At 40.7% G+C, this 24474-nt stretch overlaps 1 protein-coding gene across 6 annotated transcripts; it reads left to right on the top strand.

Moving 5' to 3' along the window:
- Positions 1-1060: 1060 nt before the first annotated feature.
- LOC105031375 (zinc transporter ZIP12) lies at positions 1061-20145 on the top strand. 6 transcript variants are annotated; one of them, XM_010905765.3, is made up of 13 exons: positions 2794-2991; positions 4085-4370; positions 10637-10951; positions 11131-11338; positions 11769-11917; positions 14084-14255; positions 16237-16409; positions 16869-17021; positions 17455-17550; positions 18422-18497; positions 18687-18845; positions 19014-19201; positions 19411-20145. In XM_010905765.3, the coding sequence occupies exons 2-13, from the start codon at positions 4101-4103 to the stop codon at positions 19540-19542; spliced, it is 2091 nt and encodes a 696-aa protein (XP_010904067.1). In that variant the 5' UTR covers positions 2794-2991; positions 4085-4100; the 3' UTR covers positions 19543-20145. The 6 variants fall into 6 exon arrangements, with proteins under 6 accessions (XP_019900041.1, XP_010904067.1, XP_010904066.1 ...); XM_010905764.3 differs by having other exon boundaries at positions 4055-4370; XM_010905763.3 differs by having other exon boundaries at positions 3743-4370.
- The last annotated feature ends 4329 nt before the right edge of the window (positions 20146-24474 follow it).

Genomic DNA, 24474 nt, shown 5'->3' with positions numbered 1-24474 from the left:
TGTGGGTAGCAAAAAGTGGTGGAACAATTAGATAAAAACATAATTAGTGGTTGGGATTTGACCACACTAAAAGGCAATGATAAAACATGATACATGCAGTTAACTTTAAGGGCCAGTTTCTCCATCACAGATTAAGCCAGGTCCTCGACAAAAAAACTAAGATTTTCAGTGAGCTTTATTTTTTGCTCCAGTGATAGGATTAATCTGTGCCTGTAAAATTGGCCCTAAAAGCATTTACACAATGACATTTGAATCCAACTGAGCATGTCTTACTCAAATTACAGATGACTGTCTGCCCCTTTTCCCCATAATCATTGTATCATTTTAAATCCAAATTGTTGGAATAAAGAGCCAAAAAATACATTACTGTTCAAATACCTTGGGAGTTCATTGTATTTCTTGTCCAATAGAGATCATAGGTTACTAAACAAATAAGGATTGTATTGAAGATAAGATATTAAATGCTATGTAATTCTATGACTAAAACAATAAATCGTGTCCACATGATGTCTTACCGGTAAGAAATGTAATCTATTTTCACTAGTACTATTGCCTACATTGTCCCACTTATCCTATCCTGTAGATTAATAGAAATGTACAGTGGGCAAGTGAGAGTAAATTAGGTGACGCAGAGGAAGTGGAACATGCGTCTTATGTTGCTTTCCAAAAATTAACAATATAATCCTATTGCAGCTACTTTGATCATTACGGCTTGAAATAAAAATATTAACTGATCTTAATCACAATCAGAACGTGTTTTATTGTCCAGTAAGTTTCACAACAACCTAAGAATTTGTTTTGGTCTGTTGGTGCAGCAATTTAGTACAAAAGTAATCAAAACAAGTAAGAATAGTGGACTGAGAATAAAAACAGTAGACTGAGCATTAATACTTAATACTAAGAAATGACACTTGGTGTCAATACCAAGTGAGTCTCAGGCCATCAGGGCTCTACCCTTTGAGTCTCAGGCACAGCTCCAGAGGGACCAGACAGGGGTTCTTCTCTCCACTGTCCTCCAAGCTGTTCACTGTGCAGAACCGGCTGGGGGGATCGCAGGAGCTCTGTGACAGGGTAAGGCCTAGGACTTTCTATAACACCATACTGTCAGAATCAAGGGGCAAAGCAACAGTTAGAAGGTGCATTTTCGGAGTATTCCTATGTTAATTGCCAAATTCAGGTACGCCAGCAAAATACTTGATTACAGTGATCAGTTCTCCAAATACAATATATACCTAAAATAACAGAATTGGCCTTATGCTTTCAGGTCTTCACATTATTAGTATAGATCAAATATTTGAAAATGTCTCATTAAATAAAATGAAAACTTTCCCTTATCAGCTTCTGGTAACAGGCTCAGTGACCTGTTTAGAAAATACATCAAATTTTTTTCATTGCTAAAATAAGAGATATTAGGAGTATATATTACTTTGGTTCCTGGCGCCAATTTTGATAAGAGAATGGTATACACTACTTTACATTGTAGCAAAGTGTCATTTCTTCAGTGTTATAATAAAATTATAATTAAGTATTTACAAAAATGTGAGGGGTGTACTCACTTTTGTGAGATACTGTATATGGGGTTTATAGATTTGTCCACTTGAGGGTTGTGTGTATATGTGGGGAGTGGGCTCTAGTCAATTTGGCTCCAGGGGCATGTTAATGAGAAACATTTCTCATGGCAAGACGTTTTGGTCCTGATAGACCTCAACCTTCTACCAGAGGGGAGAGTTTTGAATAGTCCATTTCCAGGGTAAAAGGGATCAGCCCCAATCTTGCCGCTCTGTTACACGTCCTGGAGTTGTGTAGGTGATGCGCTGCAGTCTGCCCTTGTCCTTGGCAGTGGCCGCAGCGTATCAGAATATGATGGAGAAGGTAACAGTGGAATATATGATGGCAGTGTAGATGTGCACCATCATAGTCTCTGACTTGGCTTTCTTGATGGCCAGTGTAAAAAGCACAATATCTTCAAGGAATGAAGGATGATTTTTTGGCGGAAAGAGACATTTTATGCGGATAAGGGTTACCATTCTCTTATCAGACTGAACTAAAAAATTTATATAGGGTCTCCAGATATGGGGACCTTATGTTTAAGGTGCTTTAACCTTTTGTTTTCATTTTGTTTGATTTTGGCAATTAACTTGGTAAAATCGACTTGAACTAGTAAATAATCACAATTTAATTTAAAAACAACTATTTGAACAAATATTTGATTTTAATTTTAACTAGTGTTATTTGATAATTGTTGGATTGACTGGGTCACACAAGGAAAATGCCATTAAGAGCTTCCCATTCTAATACACTAGATAAGGCACCCACATAAAACCACACCCAAAACAACTCATGTTTGGCTTTCGTGTTGGTAGTTTTATTTCCTCATGTGCAATCAATCAAATTTATTTTATGAAGCACTTTTTACATCAGCTGTTGTCACAAAGTGCTTTTACAAAAAACCCAGCCTGGAACACATAAGGTCATCTCAGTCAGTCAGTCAGTAAGTCATTGGTACATTTATTTACTTTCAACACAAGTTCAACTGCAAAGCTAAGAATATTGTGTTGCATAACCCACAGGCTGCTGTCTATTCAGAGTGTGCATGATTGCTCTGTGTCACAGAGGGGGGCTAAAGCATGCAAGAATGATCCATTCTCTGAACAGTGCTTTCTCAGGCATCAATCATTCAACTGATTCCCCTCAACCCCTCCTCTCTTCCCTGCCCACCCCCCTTCCTCACCCCCCCAGCCTGTGGTCTACTGGTCAGAGTGCCCTCATTGTTGACAGGAGGCAGGTTTCTCCATGGCAACTGGAGCCCTATAAGGCAGTGGCACTGAAAGCTAATCCTCTAGAGCTTACACAATTTTTACTCATAAGTGGGTCTTACCAATGCCCTGGATTTCTCAACAAACACAACACCTTTCTCTCCATCCACCAGAGGAAAACAACATCAGCTCTAAGTACTACAGCTGCAGAAAGGTGGACAGAGAACAGCAGTAGGTAGGTCGGTTCAGGTTTCATCAATTTGTTGTTTTATTTATTGCCAGTGATAGTTTTGGATGTGTGTATAGTTTCATCCAGGGTGTGTTGCTCAGGTTTGTCTAACATACATGGTACATGGTGTGTGGGAGGGTGTTGAGAGTTTTCGAAATCGTCAGAGGTAGCGTTGGCGTGTATGTACTCAGGGCGTTTGATCTGTGATGACTCAGAGATCATAAAGCATAAATAGAGCATCAATATTTTCATGTTAATGTCCGGAGAGTTTCAGGCATCTGGGACTATAACTCAGTATGCTGCTGGCTGCTTTCACCATCCTCTTTATGTGGTGGGATTTATATTTTGTGTATTCTATGATTGTAGTTTTTATTTAAATGTGTAAGCACCTCACATTTCTATATAGCAGGCGTGCATCTGTTTGTGCAAAGTGTTGTACCAGATTGTGTATTAGCCTCTGAGTTCCTGTAATATGGCTTAACTCACTAATCTGCCACATTTTTGTAACCAGTGAAGGAATGCTAGTGTTAGGATATGGGGCTGTGAGTTCGGAAAATATTTTGGTATTTTTAATCTGCAGCGAAAGGATGATTTCCATCAAAATGTGACTCAGAGTGAGTTTCTCTTTACGTTTTGCACTTGTCTCATCTGGAGCAATTACTGTGTTTAAACTCAAAGGTCCCCCCCCCTCCTTTTTTGCACCATCTCGCTGGCCCCGGTGCTCTCTCTTGCTTGCGCTAATCCCTTTGTTTTGGAGGACTGAGAGGCCAGTGCTTTGGGCTGACTGGCCATCTCTGTGTGATGGGGGCTAATTCGGGTGAAGGGTGCCCAGCCAGCCCTCCTGCTGGCTGTCCTCCACTAGATTAGGCAGGCGGGCCCATTATCAACGCCCCCCTCCTGTACACATTCTCTCTCTCCTTGCCTCTGGCCTCGCTAGGAACGCTCCTATCTCTCCATCTCTTTCTGCCTGTCTTTCTTGCACCTACTTTCCCTGCCTGTTAAAACTTCTCTCTTCCTCTCCGTCTTTCTTCGACTCTTCGCTGCACTTTCTCCTATCCTGTCGTTACAGTCTCACCACCAGGCTATCCGTGATTGGCAGGGGTTCCAGCACGGAGATGGGGGCCCCAGATGGAACCACGCGGTTCTGGGGCTATGCCATCACTAAATTGCTTCTTCTACACCTGTGTCTGCTGGGGAGGATCGTGGAAGTTCAAGCCCAGGAAGAGAGCCAGAAAGGGGGCTATCTGCAGGAGGCCATCAGGGCACTACCCTTTGAGTCTCAGGCACAGCTCCAGAGGGACCAGACAGGGGTTCTTCTCTCCACTGTCCTCCAAGCTGTTCACTGTGCAGAACGGACTGGGGGATCACAGGAGCTCTGTGACAGGGTAAGGCCTAGGACTTTCTATAACACCATACTGTCAGAATCAAGGGGCAAAGCAACAGTTTTTGGAGTATTCTAATGATAATTGCCAAATTCAGGTACGCCAGCAAAATACTTGATTACAGTGATCAGTTCTCCAAATACAATATATACCTAAAATAACAGAATTGGCCTTATGCTTTCAGGTCTTCACATTATTAGTATAGATCAAATGTAAAAATGTCTCATTAAATAAAAGGTTAAGGATTTCAAATTGAAAACATTCCCTTATCAGCTTCTGGTAACAGGCTCTGGGTCACAGTGACCTGTTTAGATTATACATCAAATTTTTCTCAAAGTAATGATTGGTAAAATAGAGATATTTGGAGTATATATTACTTTGGTTCCTGGCTTTTCCTAATCTGTGCATAACACCTGTACCTGGCACCAGACAAAACATTCATGAATTTCACCTAACAAGATTCCTTCAACATAATACAGAAATGCTTAAAACAGCATGACATACAGTGGGTATAGAAAAAAATAACCCCCTTTAAAATAATAAAATTTTGTGGCTTTGCAGCCTGAAATTAAGACGGACACAGTTTTTGTTTCATTCAGCTATATTTACTCAGTGCAACTTATAACATCCAAGTAAAAGATATAACACCAACATGTCAGAAAAAAATTTAAATAAACTAATCACTGAGTTGGAAAAAGGACCACCCCCTTGTGTCAGTATTTTGTTGAACCACCTTTTGCTTTAATTACAGCCTTTAGTCTGTTGGGATATGTCTCTACTAACTTTCACATCTAGACGTTGCAATATTTGACCACTCTTCTTTACAGAACTGCTCAAGTTGAGTTAAATTTGATGGTGACCATTTGTGGACTGCTGTCTTCAAGTCATTCCACAGATTTTCAATGGGGTTTAAGTCCGGGCTCTGACTAGGCCATGCAAGGACATTCACTTTTTTCTCCTTCAACCACTGTGTGGTCAGTTTTGCTATGTGCTTTGGGTCATTGTCATGCTGGAAGGCAAATCTTCTTCCCATTGACAACTTTCTGGCAGAGAACAGCAGATTTTCCTCAAGAATTTGACAGTATTTAGCACCATCCATTTTTCCTTCTATCCTGATAAGTGCTCCAGTCCCTGCTGCAGAGAAACAACCCCATAACATGATATTACCACCTCCATGCTTTCCTGTAGGAATGGTGTTATTTGGATGCTGAGCTGTATTGGATTTTCGTCAGACATATCGTTTGGCGTTGAGGCCAAATAATTCAATTTTAGTCTCATCAGACCATGACACCTTTTTCCACATAGAATCTTCAAGGTGCATTTTGGCAAAGCTCAGTCGTAACTGCATGTGGCCTTTCTTGAGGAGTTGCTTTTTTCTTGCAACCCTCCCATTCAAGCAGAGCCGGCCTGTCCATTAGGCAATATAGGCGGTCGCCTAGGGCCCCACCTTTCAAGGGGGGCCCCCAATCTTATGACATTCATAATAAATACTTTATTAATAATGTTACTAAAAGCTCAGATGAGCACTTTTAGATGAATCATTGCATGGTCCTTCCTAAACATGATACAGTTCACAAAGACGGTAGCTACAAAAATACCCAGACCCACTACATACATTAAAAGGATAGCTCGGTAGGCTATAGTTCATACATGACAAATTTCAGAAAAATATGATAAATACATAAGAATAGAATGAATAAAATACGAAAACATAAGTAGCGCGCCACACACTAATTTGCATAATGCCGCCAGTGATATAGTGGGAGACCTCGAGTACCGTAATTATCACAGTATTCACACACACAGACTCCACCAAAATGCTCACTTTTTAGAAACAAGAGACAATTTTTTTTTATTTGTGGCGCTCTAAACTTTAGTAATGCTTAGTTGCTTAGGCCTATATATTAGGCATTTTGCATGACAAAAATGTGCTGTCAAAAATAAAATACCAAATATTATCATCTCTATGGTAATATCGACTTCACATATTTGGATTGCCTCTTGTCTGTCATAACGTCACGAAGTCTCGTCAGAGTCAAAGTCATGTCAGCAACTCAGCTATGCTTTTTAGTTAATTGAATTGAAATCAGAATTTTAATAGAAATGGCATCCAAACGCCATCTGTCTGGTGCTGAGAAGAGGAAGGGAAAAATGTTTTTTTTTATGTACAATTCATAGATTTTATTTTATTTATTTGAGTTTCATCGTGTAAATATTTTTTCATATGAAGGCTGTTGCTACACTTAATACACATTTATAAACTTAATATTGAAATTGTCATCTCATGTGCTTTCTCTTCCTTCATAGAATTGTAATGATAGTTTTTTACTCAAGTGGGGCCAATTTTCATGATCTTGCCTAGGGCCCCACAACCCCACGGGCTGGCACTGCATACAAGCCACATTTGTGGAGAATTTGTGATATTGTTGTCACATGCACACAATGACCACTCTTTGTCATGAATTCCTGCAACTGCTTCAGAGTTGCTGTAGGTCTCTTGGTAGCCCCTCTGACCAGTTTCCTCCTGGCTCTTTCATCCAGTTTGGAGCGACGTCCTGTGTTGTACCAAATACCCTCCATTTCTTAATAATAGTCTTCACCGTGCTTCTAGGCACTGATAAAGCCTTTGAATTTTTTTGTATCCATCTCCTGACTTGTGCCTGTCCACAACTTTATCCCGGAGATCTTTTGACAATGCCTTGCCACCCATAGTTGATTGTTTTCTTCAGTTGCTTTACCAAGGACTGAAATGCTTCAGGAAAAGCATGTTTCATGCTGAGCTAATCAAAAAGACCACAGCTGATCACAGTTGAAAGTCAATTGGCTTTGTGTGCTATTGAGAAGGTGATTAACCTTAAGTCATTTTTAGGAGTGGGGTGATTCTTTTTCCAACTCAGTGATTCTGTTTTTTAATTTGTAATAATTTTTTTCTGACAAGATGGTATTATATCTTTCACTTGGATGTTATAAGTTGTAAATACAGCAGAATAAAACAAACAATTATTTTGTCAGTTTTCATTTCAGGCTGCAAAGCAACAAAATGTGATTATTTTAAAGGGGGGTGATTCTTTTCTATACCCACTACACACCTTGGCCAGTTTATTAGGTGCAGTACCTTTAATAGGTTCACAAAAATGGAGTAACACGGCCTTGGCTTGTTATGCAGGTAGAGCGGCAGATTGGGATTCAGTTGCTAATGGCAGAGTGGACTAAACAAAGGAACTTTCACCGTGCTATGGTACAGTTGTTGGCACCTAGCATAGCAGTTCCAGTCTGTATCAGTAGTCACTTCACTCCTGGGCTTTTTAACCTCGGAGTGTGTATGTTTTAGAACATCAACTCAGTGGCAATCCTATCGGCAAAAATAGGTAATTGGTGAAAGATGTCAAAGGCGAATGGCAAGTGTCATGCAAGCTGACGGGTCACAACCAAGCCAATAGAACCACAGTGTAGGCGAGCTGAAAGGCATCTCGGACAGCACGATACATCACTCCTTGTAACAGATTTGGTTCCACTCCTATCAGCTATAAACAATAATAGGCAACTTCATAGAGCCTACATTTTACCAACACTAGACAATTGAGGAGTAGAAAAACATTGGACGAATCCCAAGTGAGTTTACTTGAGTTTCCCCCCCAGTCCTCAGACTTCAACCCAATAGGTTTGAACAAATGTACCTGTGTCGAATCTGCACAAACCACATGATTCCATTGTGTCAGCATGGATCAGCATCCCTGTAGAATGTTTCATCATGTTTTTATAATGAGTTGATGTAAAGGTGATATGGGCAGAAGAATTTCAGGTTCACAATAGATGATATGATTCTATATAGAGTCAGGCATCCCTTATCTGGCCCATTAGATCTGGAGAATAAAAACATTGTTCTGATGTGTGTGAGCATTTGTTGAGCAGTTGTTGTGTGAGCGTTTGTAAGGAATGTAATCTGGTCTGAGTGACCTCTTACCACTCCTGAATCTGTGAATGTGCGATAGTCTTTACAGTTGTGCTCATAAGTTTGCATACCCTGGCAGAAATTGGGAAAGTTTGCCATTGATTTTGAAAATATGACTGATCATGCAAAAAATATATTATATTAAAGGAAAGTGACCATATGAAGTCATTTATCATCACATAGTTGTTTGGCTCCTTTTTAAATCATAATGATAACAGAAATCACCCAAATAGCCCTAATCAAAAGTTTACATACCCTTGAATGTTTGGCCTTGTGAGATACACAGGAAAATAGCAATTAATGGTGAATTTCCCACACCTGTGGCTTTTTAAATTGCAATTAGTGTTTGTGTATAAATAATCAATGAGTTTATTAGCTCTCTCATGGATGCAGTGAACAGGCTGGATACTGAGCCATGGGGAGCAGAAAAGAACTGTCTAAAGACCTGCGTAACAAGGTAATGGAACTTTAAAAAGAAGGAAAATTATATAAAAAAATATACAAAGCCTTATAAATGCCAGTCAGTACTGTTCAATCATTTAATAAGAAGTGGAAAATTGGTCAGGTAGACCAAGAAAGATTTCAGCCAAAACTGCCAGAAGAATTGTTTGGGATAGAAAGAAAAGCCCGCAGGTAACCTCAGGAGAAATACAGGCTGCTCTGGAAAAAGACGGTGTGGTTGTTTCAAGGAGCACAATACAACGATACTTGAACAAAAATTAACTGCATGGTTGAGTTGCCAGAAAGAAGCCTTTACTTTGCCAATGCCACAAAAAAGCCCGGTTACAATATGCCAGACAACACCTTGACACGCCTCACAGCACATTTCATTTTTTTCTTTGTTACCATGTTTTGTTTTATGATTGTGCCTTTCTGTTATAACCTACTATTGAATAGGAATCGTGTTTTGCCTAGTCACTCGTGTTTTCTTAAAAAAATAAAAACTTTTGAGTACAACTATAGTTTCAATCCATTAACAATAGCAAATACTTTTACCATTACAGTAATGCTGATTTTTTTTATAACTTATAATAGTTTTGATCTCCGTTCACTTCCTTTTGTTCATTCAAGCAACACTGATTGTAACGGCTGGAATTTGAGTGTGTGGAGGCTTCAACCCTTGACCCCTATGCAGGACTCATGCAGAGTTGCTTTTGAGGCCCCTCAATTTGAAAGAACATGACATACTCTATAAATGTGCTCTGTGATGCACTGGCTTTTGGGTGTATTTGTGTGTGTGTGTGTGTGTGTGTGTTTTCGTGTATGTGTCTAACAGTGTAGCTCTCAGTTCAGTAGGGGATATAGAAATGAGGTAAGCAACTCCATTATTGGAAATAGACACTTTTGACACTGAAACATTTGGGCTTTGTTCAGTTGAAAATATTTGGAAGGTTTAGTTCAGCCACTATTTGCCCTTGTGTATTTTTGTGTTTGTGTGTCAAACAACCAACGCTCCACATTTTACAAGGAGCTGTTGAACAGGTACAACAGGCGACATGACTGGTGTCATTGAAATCACAATTTGCACTATACGCAATTGTGTTTCTGAATCTGTGTTTTTTAAAACAGACCATCAACCTTTCCTGTTTCTTAGCAAACCACAATATCCAGTAATATCCAGTGCAATAGCAATCTCACAATGCAGAAACACCCTGTATCGGTGGAGATAATGAACGATTGGGGGTCATCATCACTATCTAGTGTCCAGCCCAGCACTGGACTGATTTCAAAACCAGGACCTAAAGCTTCAATTTCTGGACCTACCCATTTGCTTCACAATGTTTTTAGTTTGTTTGTTGGAGTAACTATTAGGTCTGATATGGCCAAATCAATCACAAAATATAAGACAGTGCTAAGTTTAAAATGAGAGCTCATATGTAATACAAACCTCTGAAGTATATGGAGAGCCAAAAAGCTAAGAAGTATTTCGCTGACTAAATAGTTATGGAGGGTACTGTAAAATCTTGTAGACACCTTTTATGGTTACTTAGCAAGAATATTCAAGTATCCTGTTTTTGGAGAGTTAGGAGAATATTCCATCAACATCCCACCAAACATTTACATAACATGTTTGCCATTTTTTCTGAAAGTTAAAGTTATTCTTTTGCACAAACTGTTTGCTTGTTGGCTTTCATTCCTTTCAACCACATTGACTTATTTTTATGAATCATTGTATTCAGTGCTTACTGGTCAGTTTAATCTGGATTCAAATGTGTCACATTAAACAAGCTTCTTTGCAACTGAAGTGTTTACTTGTTTGAAACCTATCTATCTGGTCAAAAACACTCTTGATGACATGTTTCATTGTTGTTTACAGTGCCTGAATACAGATCTATTCCTCTCTGTCTTGGAGGATAACGGGAAGGCTTACCTCACAGAGGAGGACTACCACAGAGTTTCCACTGCTCTGCTCTACTACATGATCAACATGGAAGACGTGTGCATTTCCAATCCTTCTCCTTCCTCTTCCTCTTCACCAAGCTACCAGTACTACCTCCTAGCCCTGACCAGCCTCCACCCCACAGAAGACAAAGGCTTTCTTTCCTCCAATGAGACAGAGAGCATTCTGCAGCTCATTAACCAGCACTACCAAGCGTCCTCTCAAGACTCTTCTAGCTCTTCCCACTCTCAGGTAAGACAGCTCCATACCTCTAGCGTAGCAAAAGTCATTGTCAGCATATGCACACAATGCTTCACAATATAATTTCAAAACACATTGCAATAAAAGCCAAAACTCACACACTGAAATGACTGCCAAAACCGGAGATATTTCCAGATGTGATCCAGTAACTTATTTTCAACAACCTACAGTGCATTGACGCCTCCTATCTAATGGATGAGGTGGGGATCACAAATAGCCAAGGTGCTGGTCCATCCTTTGTGTCCCAACTGGCTGCAGCCATCGTCACCCACACCCTGCATGGCCACTGTTTCAGCAAGAGGAACCTGCCCTCCCCCGCGTTCTTCACAGACTACATATTCCAGTCCCTCAACCGCACCAGCAACCTCCAAATCATGGGTATGTGCATCAGGCGTAGCGTTTCCTAAAATTGGATCTAATAATGTTGTTGGATTTTATTACATCATCAAAATTAGATGATGTTAGTGCTCTTTCTGTCGGATAATGTTGGTGCTCTTTCTGTCGGATGATGTTGGTGCTCTTTCTGTAGGATGATGTTAGTGCTCTTTCTGTCGGATGATGTTAGTGCTCTTTCTGTCGGATGATGTTAGTGCTCTTTCTGTCGGATGATGTTAGTGCTCTTTCTGTTGGATGATGTCAGTACTCTTTCTGTTGGATTATGTCAGTGTTGTTTCTGTTGGATGATGTCAGTGTTGTTTCTGTTGGATGATGTTGGTGTTGTTTCTGTTGGATGATGTTAGCGCTCTTTCTATTGGCTGATGTTAGCGCTCTTTCTATTGGCTGATGTTAGCGCTCTTCTGTTGTGTAGATTTGGAGCAGCTGCTGCACCTGCTTGGTGTGGGAGGCGGTGAGGGAGAGGCCTCTCACTCACATGGCAGGGAGAGGCGGAGCATCACAAGCCCATCTCATATAGGTTGTGTCTATGAGCCTTTGAGGATGAACACAGACTGGACACAGGTGAGGCATAAAAAAAAGATCTGTGGCCTCACATGTTTATATTTACCTAAAGTACTTCAACAAAATGGCACATAAATAGTGTAAAAGTACAAAAAAACACTATTAACAAGGGAAAAACTAAAATACTACACATACCACCATACCTAATGATATACATTCAGATAGATGTACTGCTCAGCACGTGAATTGATCAGATTGCAGGTGGGTTTTAATTGTTAAGGATTGAAGTGTGACGAAAGTAGAAAGTTATAAAACTAAATCACATTTGTTCTGGTCATTTGTGAAAATGAAATTAAATGAATGACGGCAAAAGTGTGGGCTACCGGAGTGACCAGTGTAAGACATATACCAGAGCCCAAGTTATTATTGCTATAGCAGCTGAAGAGGGGTAAGCCGAAGTAGAGGGGGGATTTGCCTACATACAGTGGGGAGAACAAGTATTTGATATATTGCCGATTTTGCAGGTTTTCCCACATTACAAAGCATGTAGAAGTCTATCATTTTTATCATAGGTACTCTTCAACTGTGAGTGACGGAATCTAAAACAAAAATCCAGAAATTCACATTATATGATATTTCAGTAATTATTTAGCATTTTATTGCATGACATAAGTATTTGATACATCAGAAAAGCAGAACTTAATATTTGGTACAGAAACCTTTGTTTGCAATTACAGAGATCATATGTTTCCTGTAGTTTTTGACCAGGTTTGCATACACTGCAGCAGGGATTTTGGCCCACTCCTCCATACAGACCTTCTCCAGATCCTTCAGGTTTTGGGGCTGTCGATGGGCAATACGGACGTTCAGTTCCCCTCCAAAGATTTTCTATTGGGGTTCAGGTCTGGAGACTGGCTAGGCCACTCCATGACCTTGAGATGCTTCTTACGGAGCCACTCCTTAGTTGCCCTGGCTGTGTGTTTCGGGTCATTGTCATGCTGGAAGACCCAGCCACAACCCATCCTCAATGCACTTTCTGAGGGAAGGAGGTTGTTGGCCAAGATCTCGCGATACATGGCCCCATCCATCCTCCCCTCAATACGGTGCAGTCGTCCTGTCCGCTTTGCAGAAAAGCAACCCCAAAGAATGATGTTTCCACCTCCATGCTTCACGTTTGGGATGGGGTTTTTTCTTCTTCCTCCAAACACAGCGAGTGGAGTTTAGACCAAAAAGCTCAGACCACATGACCTTCTCCCATTCCTCCTCTGGATCATCCAGATGGTCATTGGCAAACTTCAGACGGGCCTGGACATGCGCCAGCTTGAGCAGGGGGACCTTGCGTGTGCTGCAGGATTTTAATCCATGACGGCGTAGTGTGTTACTAATGGTTTTCTTTGAGACTGTGGTCCCAGCTCTCTTCAGGTCATTGACCAGGTCCTGCCGTGTAGTTCTAGGCTGATCCCTCACCTCACGATCATTGATGCCCCACGAGGTGAGATCTTGCATAGAGCCCCAGATGCTTCTTAGCCAAAAATATGGACACAGTGCTGCTTCCAGTCTGAAGAAAATATGTTGTTCACAACCTTCATTGTTATTCATATACACCAATTGCCAGCTTTTTGTTGACTGGGCTTTAGACTGGCATGTGAAAGGGCGATAGGCCTTGAAGTGACTGTTGAAGCTGCGTTTGAAATGCATTGCATTTTACTGATTGTCACTGAGGGAAGCTTGTGGAAGCCATAGCTTTTTTACTGGAGTGTTTTCACTGGATCAACTCTGAAAACTTTGTGCTAAACCAGGGCCTGTAGTGGTTCTTGGTTCTGATTTCCTTAGTGGAGCTTGTTTTGATTTTGAATTGATGCAAGGTACTGTTGCAAAAACAGACAATACTACAATGATCACTAAGACCTATTGGTGATAGTAAATTTCTTAATCATAATGCTCAAGCTACTCCTTGGGATGGGCTAGGTATCTGCAAGCTGGGGTCAACAGTGGAAGTATTTTCTACCCAAATTGGTTGGTCTGATTTTGTGGTAAAGCAAGTAGGGTGATAAGAAGCAGTGTGGCTTGATGGAACTGTTTCAGGCAGGAAATGTCCAGGTTTTTGCCTCTCACACGTCCACCTGGTGTTACCACTATTAGACCAGCTCATAACTACAAAGTGGAAACGACAAAATTGGGGAAACCGCTAACAGATTCTGCTATACAATTCTTCTGTTTAAATAGGTGTGTTTCTCAGCCAATCAGTTGGTGGATATTTTTGTTCTGGACCCTCATTTGCCCATCTCTCGAGATCACTTCAGACAAATCTGCCCTGCTATCATCCAGCAGTTGCTAGGCAATGCTTGTGAGTCCACAGAGCCAGCTTCACGAGGATCTCCACCAAGCCCCATTGAAAGTAAGACACTATACCTGACAACCCATGATTAGAAGTATGTACAGTGGATTTAAAAAGTCTACACACCCCTGTTAAAATGCTAGGTTCTTGTGATGTAAAAGAATGAGACACAGATAAATCATCGTCAGAACTTTTCCCACCTTTAATGTGACCCATAACGTGAACAATTCAATTGAAAAACAAACTGAAATCTTTGAGGGGGGAAAATAAAAATGTTTAAACTCACAATAAACTGGTTGCAAAAGTGTGCACACCCTTAAACAAATATTTTATTGCAGCACTCAGTTATTTTGGGTAGGAGTCTATTAGCATGGCACATCTTGACGTGGCAATATTCGCCTACTCTTCTTTGCAAAGGCACTCCAAATCTGTCAGACTGCGAGGACATCTCCTGTGCACAGTCCTCTTCAGATCACCTCACAGATGATCAATTGGATTCAGGTCTGGGCTCTGGCTGGGCCATTCCCAAACGTTTATCTTCTTCTGGTGAAGTCATGCTTTTGTGTATTTGGATGTGTGCTTTGTGTCATTTTCTTGCTGAAAGGTGAACTTCCTCTTCATCTTCAGCTATCTAACAGACGCCTGAAGATTTTGTGCCAAAATTCTCTGGTATTTGGAACTGTTCATAATTTCCTCCACCCTGACTAAGGCCCCGGTTCCAGCTGAAGAAAAAGAGCCCCAAATCATGATTCTGCCACCACCACGCTTCACTGTGGGTATGGTGTTCTTTGGGTGATGTGCAGTGTTGTTTTTGCACCAAACATACCTTTTGGAATCATGGCCAAAAAGTTTAACCTTGGTTTCATCAGACCATAACACATTTTCCCAATTGCTTTTGGGGGACTTTGTTTTTGCAAACTTAGCCGGGCTTGTAAGAAAAGGCTTCCGTCTTTCCACCCTACCCCATAGCCCATTATAGGAGTTTGCTGTCACATGTAGTACACACCCAGTAGTCAGAAATTCCTGCAGTTCCTTCAATGTTGCTGTAGGCCTCTTGGAAGCCTCCCTGACCAGTTTTCTTCTCGTCTTTTCTTCAATTCTACGTCCAGTTCTACGTCCAGTTCTTGGTAATGTCTCTGTTGTGCCATATTTTCTCCACTTGATGATGACTGTATTCACTATGTTCCATGGTATATCTAATGCTTTGGAAATTATTTTGTACCCTTCTCTAGACTGATATATTTTAACAATGAGATCCCTCTGACGCTTTGGAAGCTCTCTGCAGACCATGGCTTTTGCTCTGAGATGCAACTCAGAAATGGTCAGGAAAATCCTACTAGAACTGCAGAACTTTATTTGTAATTAATCAGAGTCACTTTAAATGATGGCAGGTGTGTAACGACTTCTATTTAACATGAGTTTGAATGTGATTGCTCAATTCTGAACACAGCCACATCACCAGATATAAGAGGGTGTGCACACTTATGCAACCAGGTTTTTTATTTTAGGTTATTTATTTTTTATTTTCCCCCCTCAAAGATTTCAGTTTGTTTTTCAATTGAATTATTAACACATTATAGGTCACATTAAAAGTGGAAAAGGTTCGGACATGATTTATCATTGTCTCATTCTTTTACATCACAAAAACCTGGCATTTTAACAGGGTTGTTTAGACTTTTTATATCCACTGTACCTTATCTGCTGTCTACACTTTGGCTGATGTGTCTAAAGAAAGCCCACATTTTCAGCAGGCACCACACCACATACAATCCACGTCACAGATTTTGTATTTTCTTAATTCTCATCCAAAATATTTTGTGACATTTTGCTAAATCCGTACAATACCTTGTGACACTAAAGTTTCACAGCAGTACGATGTTGAGCATTACTCTGCTCAACATCGATACAGTGTTGTTTGGGTAAAGCATACACAAACACTCAGCAGTGCTGTCCCCAGTTGCTAGTGGCCTGCCCCTGTGAGTTGTCACTAAGTCTCTTCTATAGTCTTGAACACCTCTATATCGATCTCTGCTCTCTGTAGAATATGGCTACAGCACGGCTGCTGTGCTCCTCATCACTGTGGGCTCCATGTTGGGCATCTGCCTAATCTTCTTCAACTCGTGCCGGGAGACCTACGCCCTCATCCTGCAACTCTTCGTAGGCTTGGCCGTGGGCACCCTCTCAGGGGACGCCCTCCTGCATCTCATACCACAGGTATACAGCACAGAGGTCATACTCGTGCACTGCATGAGGTAATTCACATCAAGTTTCCGCTTTGATTTGTAAGGGTAATAACCGTATGAATAGCACACAAGGCAAACCGCATAATTAAGTTCCAAATAGCAGGTTCCTTCCCAAAAATGCTGTAGAAAATATACTTAAAAAAATAGCATTTATTGATTATATTTTACTGTTACTTAACCAGGTAAGTCCGTAAACAAAATTACGTTTTATATGATGACCTGGCGTAAGGCATAAAACTGCAACAAGACAGTAGAGGTCGCTTCCATCTGATCAGTCAGACCTATTTTGTCAAAAACAGTTAGGTCAATGATATTCCTCCATTTAGATTCCCCTTTTCTAGTAATTACGAGACATCCGTAATTGACTGATTACAGTATCCTTCCATCATATATTGAATGTGTAATTGTTTTCTCTCCATCTCCTCTGGAGATCCTAGGCCTCCACGATGACAGTAACCATGGCAATCATCCCTTTACTGAGGGAAAAGAGTATCTGTGGAAGATTTTGGGAATCATCTCTGGAATCTACGGCTTTTTCCTTATTGAAAGGGTCTTCTCTTTTGTGATGCCGTCACAAGGCCATGTAAGACAACAGTTAGACGACTGCGTTTTTAACAGTTAGACTAGTGTGTGCCAGTCTTCTATGTAAAACAATGTATTGAATATTCAGTCCAATAGAGAGTGATAGAAAACACAGTTGAACAACATCCTATGTAACTTCTAGATACATTCTGGGATTTTGGGCTGTTGGCTGTAAAAGTGATGATATCAGGCCAAAATGGGTCCATAAAAACCACTTACATGGCTAAGTGATTGATTATATTAATAATACTTATTCATTATGAGCATATACATGTAACATATCACATCCAGCCCAAAAGGGCAGGTTCAAAAAATGGTATTGTTGTTGTGACTGTAGTGCCATTTAGGACAGTCTACTGACTGCAGGTGGCTCTGTCCAGCTCATAGCCTCTGGAGTGACTGGAGACTGATTACTTTTTAATTTTTTCTGTCAGGGTCACCAGGGTTTGGGCCATTCTCATGACCTTCCCTTGGAGCTGAACTGCAACGGCCAGTCACAGAGGGGCAAGTCCATCTCCACCATGCAGCTGGTGAGTCTGTTTGTCCCTCTCTGGCACCCATACAGTTATTTTCCTCATAGTAACTGTGTAACGGGCAGCAATGACTGCATTATGGGATTAATATATAAAGGAACACTATATTAACCTTTCTTTCCTCAAATGAGAGAAAAAATGGAGAACTCAATTATTGAGAGTGCAACCTTAGGCATGTGTCCCATGGTGGGTGTGTTTGGTCTCCGTGTCACCACTGGTGGTCAGGTTCAGAGCTGAGGACAAATCTATGAACCCAATTTGAAAGGGTTGGACACAACTGATGTGGGACCGCAAACAACTGTCCTCCATCTTAAGAAATATGTGACATTTTAGCAAGGAAACTATTAGGCATATCAAAGAAAAGAATGGAGTCTAGAGTGGAGACGAGGGAGGTTTGGATTGGGAGTAGGAGTCTTTGTCGACTGCCAGTGTGCTGTGATCACTTATCGAAAAAGGTAGGCCTTAAGAATTCCACATTACTTTGGCAATATTTCAACCACTTTGTGCTATGTAGACAAGTACTGAATGCCGCAGTGCTGGGAAAAGGAGCAGGGCTGTGGGTGGGAGAATGTGTGGAACAGTGCTGAGAGTGGGAGTACGTAGAACAGGCCGTGGCGTGCATTAGCAGGCATTGAGTCATTCAGGTACACGGATAGTGTGAGGAGAGGGACAAACTGAACTGTTATTGTGAACTTCCTACAGTGTGCTGTTCTCGACATAGGCCAGTGAAACTGTGGTCCTTGAAGAGCTACTTTTGAAATGTTTCTGCTATAATGTGTATGTGACCAAACAAACAATGAAACCTGAATGGGACCGACGAGATGTAAGGAGATGTAGAAGAACTCTGCTGTGTTTGTCTCTCCTACAGGGAACAGTGGAGGATTTAGAATGTACAGAAATGCAACCAGAGGATCGTGAACCGAGAACGCCTACACGTCAGACGAGTAAATAACAGATTTCATCATCTTCCTTTCTCATTTACCTTCACTCAATATCGGCCCTTTTTAGTTTGGTCTGGTTCTGTCCAGTGTGTCGCGGGTAATTGCCGGGGCTAGGACCGGAACTGTGCTAGGGAGCGTAGCAGAGGGGCACTCCGTACTGAGCCACCAGACAGACTCTCTTTGTGTTCACAGGACAGGGTATTCCTATGCTGGCCATGATGGTAATCGTTGGAGACAGCCTCCATAACTTTGCAGATGGCCTGGTGGTGGGGGCAGCCTTCTCCTCATCCACTGAGACGGGAATGGCGACCACCGTGGCCATCCTCTGCCACGAAATCCCTCATGAAATGGGTAAATGGTTAAAGTTCACAGAACAGTGGGTAAAAATTGAGCGGCAGTGGTTTTGGGTCTTCTCCGGGTACATTCGTCAAATCAAAGGCAAATACTACAAATCCTAAAATAAAGTTACAAAAAAAATCTTCATCCGTTTCCTCCCAATGCTTTTCTTCTCCTCTTCAGGTGACTTTGCGGTGCTGCTCAGCTCAGGTCTCTCTGTGAGGAATGCTGTGATGATGAACCTCCTCAGTGCTATGACGGCATTCATTGGCCTCTACATTGGCCTGTTTGTCTCCTCAGAACCGGAGGTCCAGCAGTGGATCTTTACTGTTACAGCAGGGATCTTCCTCTATCTGTCACTGGTAGAGATGGTGAGTCTAAGCTAAGGCTGTTAACAGTATAACAAACATTTTAGTTAGGTACTGTGTGATCTGTCGGCTCACACTGTAAAGAATAAACTAATTGGTCCTATTGAAATGTAATGTATTGTTACGGTGCGCAAGTTTAGGATATATAGAGAGTTATCCAGGAGTCAACCTCCCAAATTCTAACGTCTCCCTCTACCCTTTCTCTTTCTCAGCTCCCAGAGATGAGTCGTGTGAAGACCAAGCGGCCATATATAATGTTCGTCATGCAGAACATTGGCCTCCTAATGGGATGGTCATGTCTTCTGCTCCTCGGCCTATTTGAGCACAAACTGAAGCTTGGATGAAAGGATGCTTGCTCGTACTCTCATCCTATATGGTATCCAGCAAACAATATTTTAAATTGATGGCAGAAGTGATGGTACTCATTTTAGAATCTTGTTTATTGATTACTGTTGTTTACTCCTAAAGTACTTGTAATAATTCTATAAAGCCAGATATTAAGTTGGTGAACAGCACCTTGGAAATGTCACCAATACAGAACATTTCCTTTCAAGTGACCATCATAGTGGTGTGGATAAGAGCTGTGACGATGTGAATCAAACATAACTTTAGATCCAGTGGTTATGTGGAAATGTTTAAAGTCTGAATCCAACAAATCAGATGCATGTGAAGCTTTAAGACACGCAGACCTTTTCTATGTGATTATTTCTTTTTGTATGATGTACTGTGTATCATAGAAGGCTTGCAGTCTAATCTGCTGCACCTGTTTCTGGAAATGATGGCTTCTAGTTTACAGTTCTGGACGAGACTTTTATAACAGGAACATTGTTTTTACAGGGTGTACGTACAGTATTTTCTGTATTATCATTATGATATAATGCTGTTGCCTTGACAATCAAATCATCCACTGATCCAGACACGCTTAAAATAAACAAACCAAGATTCAACATATTTATTTCAATAACTCGGGGAGTCAGAACAAAAGAGGCCCGAGGGGATTTGGTAGCTGGCTAATATATGCCTGGATGTAGCCTTTTGCTGCGTTATATTGGTCATTCAGTGCATTCGAGGTCCCACAGTTGGCAGTGTATGTCAGAGCAAAAACCAAGCCATCAGGTTGAAGGAATTGTATGTAGAGATCAGAGACAGGATTCTGTCGAAGCACAGATCTGGGGAAAGGGTACCAAGAAAATTCTGCAGCATTGAAGGTCCCTAAGACCACAGTACCCTCCATCATTCTTTAATTTGGAACCACCTGCCAAATCCCATACTCAAAAGTAATATATTGGAATACATTTTTACAAAATGTACAGTATCAGTGAAAAGGTCTCGACACACTTCACTTGAATGGGTATGTGTGGCCAACTTTTTGACTGTTACTACCTGTGCTTGGATTTACATCTATTTAATTGACATATCAAAATATATACTTACAGTATGTGTGTATATTTAAATATATGTATGAAAATATCTTGAAATACTACAGTTTAGGCCACATTCTTATATTGTCACATATGTTTTTATTTAAATACAGTTGGGCTCAAAAAGATTGTCATGCAATCACCCAATGGGCAACTGCAGTTCAATTCCTTATACAACCAAGAGCCCTGAAGACGGATGGTCAGCCGCCATGCTGTCATGCAGCACCTGTCATGCTGACCAGGTGCTGTTTACTATTGGCATGGCTGGTCAGGCATTGTTTGCTAAAGTTGTCAGTGCCTTTGTAAAAATATCCACATTTGTCCGCTCTAGCCGGCAACTTAGGACAGACGAAAGTACACCGGAGTTCCATTGATGTCGAAACAGGTAAATAATTTTTTGCACTAAGGTAAAAACTTTCGTAATTATACTTCACTGCCTTTTTCAATTTAGTGACTCGTGCAAGTTTTTAAATGGGTTTATCAAGCCTTGATGCTGCATTCATCTTGCCATCAATTTTCACAAGAAATTTTTTTTGCAACCACAAAGCTCTATTTTGGTCTCGTCACTCCAAATTACTGTGTGCCAAAAGCTGTGACGTGTGTCAAGGTGTTGTCGGGCATATTGTAACCAGGCTTTTTTGTGGCATTGGCGCAATAAAGGCTTCTTTCTGGCAACTCGACCATGCAGCTCAGTTTTGTTCAAGTTTCGTCATATTGTGCTCCTTGAAACAACCACACCATCTTTTTCCAGAGCAGCCTGTATTTCTCCCGAGGTTACCTGTGGGTTTTTCTTTCTATCCCGAACAATTGTTCTGGCAGCTTTGGCAGAAATCTTTCTTGGTCTACCTTTCTTGGTCTTTCTTGGTGGCTTGGTATCAAGAGATCCCTGAATTTTCCATTTCTAAATAAGTGAATGAACAGTACTGACTGGAATTTGCAAGGCATTTGATATATTTTTATATCCTTTTCTATGTTTATAAAGTTCCATTACCTTGTTACGCAGGTCTTTAGACAGTTCTTTTCTGCTGCTCATGGCTCAGTATCTAGCCTGCTCATTGCATCCATGTGAGAGCAAACAAACTCATTGACTATTTATACATAGACACTAATTGCAATTTAGAAAGCCACAGGTGTGGGAAATTCACCTTTAATTGCTATTTTCACCTGTGTGTGTCACCTTGTGTGTCTGTAACAAGGCCAAACATTCAAGGGTAAGCAAAACTTTTGATAAGGGACATTTGGGTGATTTCTGTTATCATTATGATTTAAAAAGGAGCCAAACAACTATGTGATGATAAATGGCTTCATATGATCTCTATCCTTTAATATAATATATGTTTTGCCTGATCAGTCTTATTTTCAAAATCAATGGCAAACTTTAACAATTTCTGCCTGGGTATGCAAACTTATGAACACAACTGTATATGGAAAGGGAATACATTTCAATAGGAGGATGAACCCGATGTGCTCTGTCCAGACCTTCTATTCCTTACAGGGTAAATAATCCTGCACACTTTTCTAAGGTATTATTTGTATTAGAAGACTACGCAGTGACTTGAGTCATTGATATTTATGCCAATATGTTCACAATAAGTACAAAGTGTATAAACGTCAGTACATTTTCATAGCTATGGAACAAACAAACGTAGTAAAATATAATCTGAAGTTCTTCTGGCAAAGATTTCTTTTACGATGTAATTAGATAGCTATCTTTATTTACAAGGTTTTATCAAAAAAAAATTACAGTAGCTTGCTTGATAGGTAACACTGAGTAGTTCCTATAGCTGTGTGAAAAAGAGAGAATTAATCATTTGAAAGGAAGAACACCTGCTAAAATTATTTCCGCAATCTCTGTCTTAGGCTTGCAGAGCCTATCTCAATATCACACCACAGCTATTTTTTTTCTTCAGTTTAGATGTTTTGAATAATCTAGATTGAGACATGGGTCCTAAAAGTGTGTTCAATATTTTAAGAACATGGTTGATGCTGTTTATGATCACGACAGGAAAGTGATAGACATGAACAGGCAGAGGCCACAAACCAACAGGTAAAATCATTGATAAGTGCCACGCCAAGATAGACTGTTGATCTGTCATCATGTAAATCAGTCAATCATTGAATAGGATCTCTGATAAAGGGCCAGCATCTGGATTTAGGGGTGTACTGTCTGTTTTTACTTCATGCAGGAGAGGCAGTCATAACAATGTTATGATGTTATGTTAACACTGGTCAGAAGGGCAGGCAGAGCGAGGGAGAGAGAGACAGGACACAAACCAACAGGTAACATAGTGAGAAGTAGTAATTCAAGCCGGTCTATAAGTATTAATTCAAGCCGGCAGATTGGAAAACTTGAAGCTGGACTAACATGCCTGACTGACATGTTACAAACATCATTGTAGTTTTAGTCGTTTTAAAAATGCCCTCTGGTTACATTATCATCTATCTGAAATGCCTTTCCAGCTGAAAAGTCCCACTATGCAAAAATCACACACGGTATAATTTACCTGTGCTAGTTAGCACTATTGCATGTTCAGAAATCACTACTTTCTTAAAGTCTGATTGGAATATTTACACTGAATGCTTGAGTCCTGTCAAACCACATATAACAACATATTAAATAGACATTTTGGTGAATACATTAAATACACTGTAGTCAAATGTGTCCCCCATTATCAGAGTCACTCTGACACACCCTTGGATGGACCAATAACTGTGATGTAAATCCATTGACAGACACTCTTAAAGGAGTAAGTACAGAGACTGTTCATGTGGCACAATTAACAGTTTATTTGCAAATAGAGAGACGTGTCAAATGATTACAGAATTATCCTCTGAGGGATCTCTGAGGTAGTTACATAAACAGTCCGTATGTATTACAGTTAAAAGGGGTGTGGTAAGTTGCTGCACAGCTGACCTAACTCAATAGAACACATTCCCTTTGTTCTATTACTACGTAGGCTTCACACAAGGGGCAGGCTGTCCTTCCCCACATGGGTAACCTCTTCAACTCCAGGAGAAGATTTACAGCATCTGGACAGACACTAGATGCCCTGATGAGTTATACAGATGTGCAGATTAATGACTAAACCTTATAATCTGCCAATTCCAGTCAATGATGGCCCCTAGGCAAATAACAGATCCCCCTCTCCTACAGGAAGGAACAAAGGACAGATAACATTATTGCTCTAGGCAGATGAACAGATGGTCAGAGTACCTAGTGATGCTCTGATATTATACAGACGTGTGTCACAACCAAAAACAAGAGTTACATACCAGGTAATAGAAAAGCAGACATTTCTCAAATGTACATTAGTTCAAGAATTTCCATAACATAACCCAATGCTCATTCTGACAGAGCTTCAGAGTTTCTGTGTGGAGATGGGAAAAACTTCCAGAAGGACACCTGCCTCTCCAGAACTCAGTCCAATCTGGCCTTTATGGTAGAGTGGCCAGGTGAAAACCACTCCTCCATAAAAGGCTTGGAGTTTGCCAAAAGGCACCAAATGGACTCCCAGACCATAAGAAAGAAGATTCTCTGGTCGGATGAAACCAACTCTGTGCCTGAATGCCATGAGACCCATCTGGAGGAAACCAGGCACCCCCATCAGCATCCCTATGATGAAGCATGGTAGTGGCAGCATAATGCTGTGGGGGTGTTTTTCAGAGACGGGGACTGATAGATTAGTCAGGACCAAGGGAAAGATGAATAGAACAAAGTACACAGATCCTAAATGAAAAGGAGCTCAGACTGGGACTAAGGTATGAACATAGGGATATTCTGGAAAAGGTATAATTTGTAGGAAATAAAATATGGGAGCAAGCTCAATTCTATTTGTTTTTTATTTAGAGCTAGGT

This window comes from Esox lucius, chromosome 21 (assembly GCF_011004845.1).
Source record: "Esox lucius isolate fEsoLuc1 chromosome 21, fEsoLuc1.pri, whole genome shotgun sequence".
Lineage (NCBI taxonomy): Eukaryota > Metazoa > Chordata > Actinopteri > Esociformes > Esocidae > Esox > Esox lucius.
Note: the sequence above shows the minus strand (reverse complement) of the source record. Positions and strands in the feature narration are given on the sequence as shown.

Excerpts from the sequence above, each read along its gene's own strand:
- LOC105031375 (XM_010905765.3), top strand. The coding sequence starts at position 4,101 with ATGGGGGCCCCAGATGGAACCACGCGGTTCTGGGGCTATGCCATCACT. Across the intron at positions 10,952-11,130 it reads CTAGCTCTTCCCACTCTCAG|TGCATTGACGCCTCCTATCT; the intron begins GTAAGACAGCTC and ends AACAACCTACAG. Across the intron at positions 11,339-11,768 it reads CAGCAACCTCCAAATCATGG|ATTTGGAGCAGCTGCTGCAC; the intron begins GTATGTGCATCA and ends TCTGTTGTGTAG.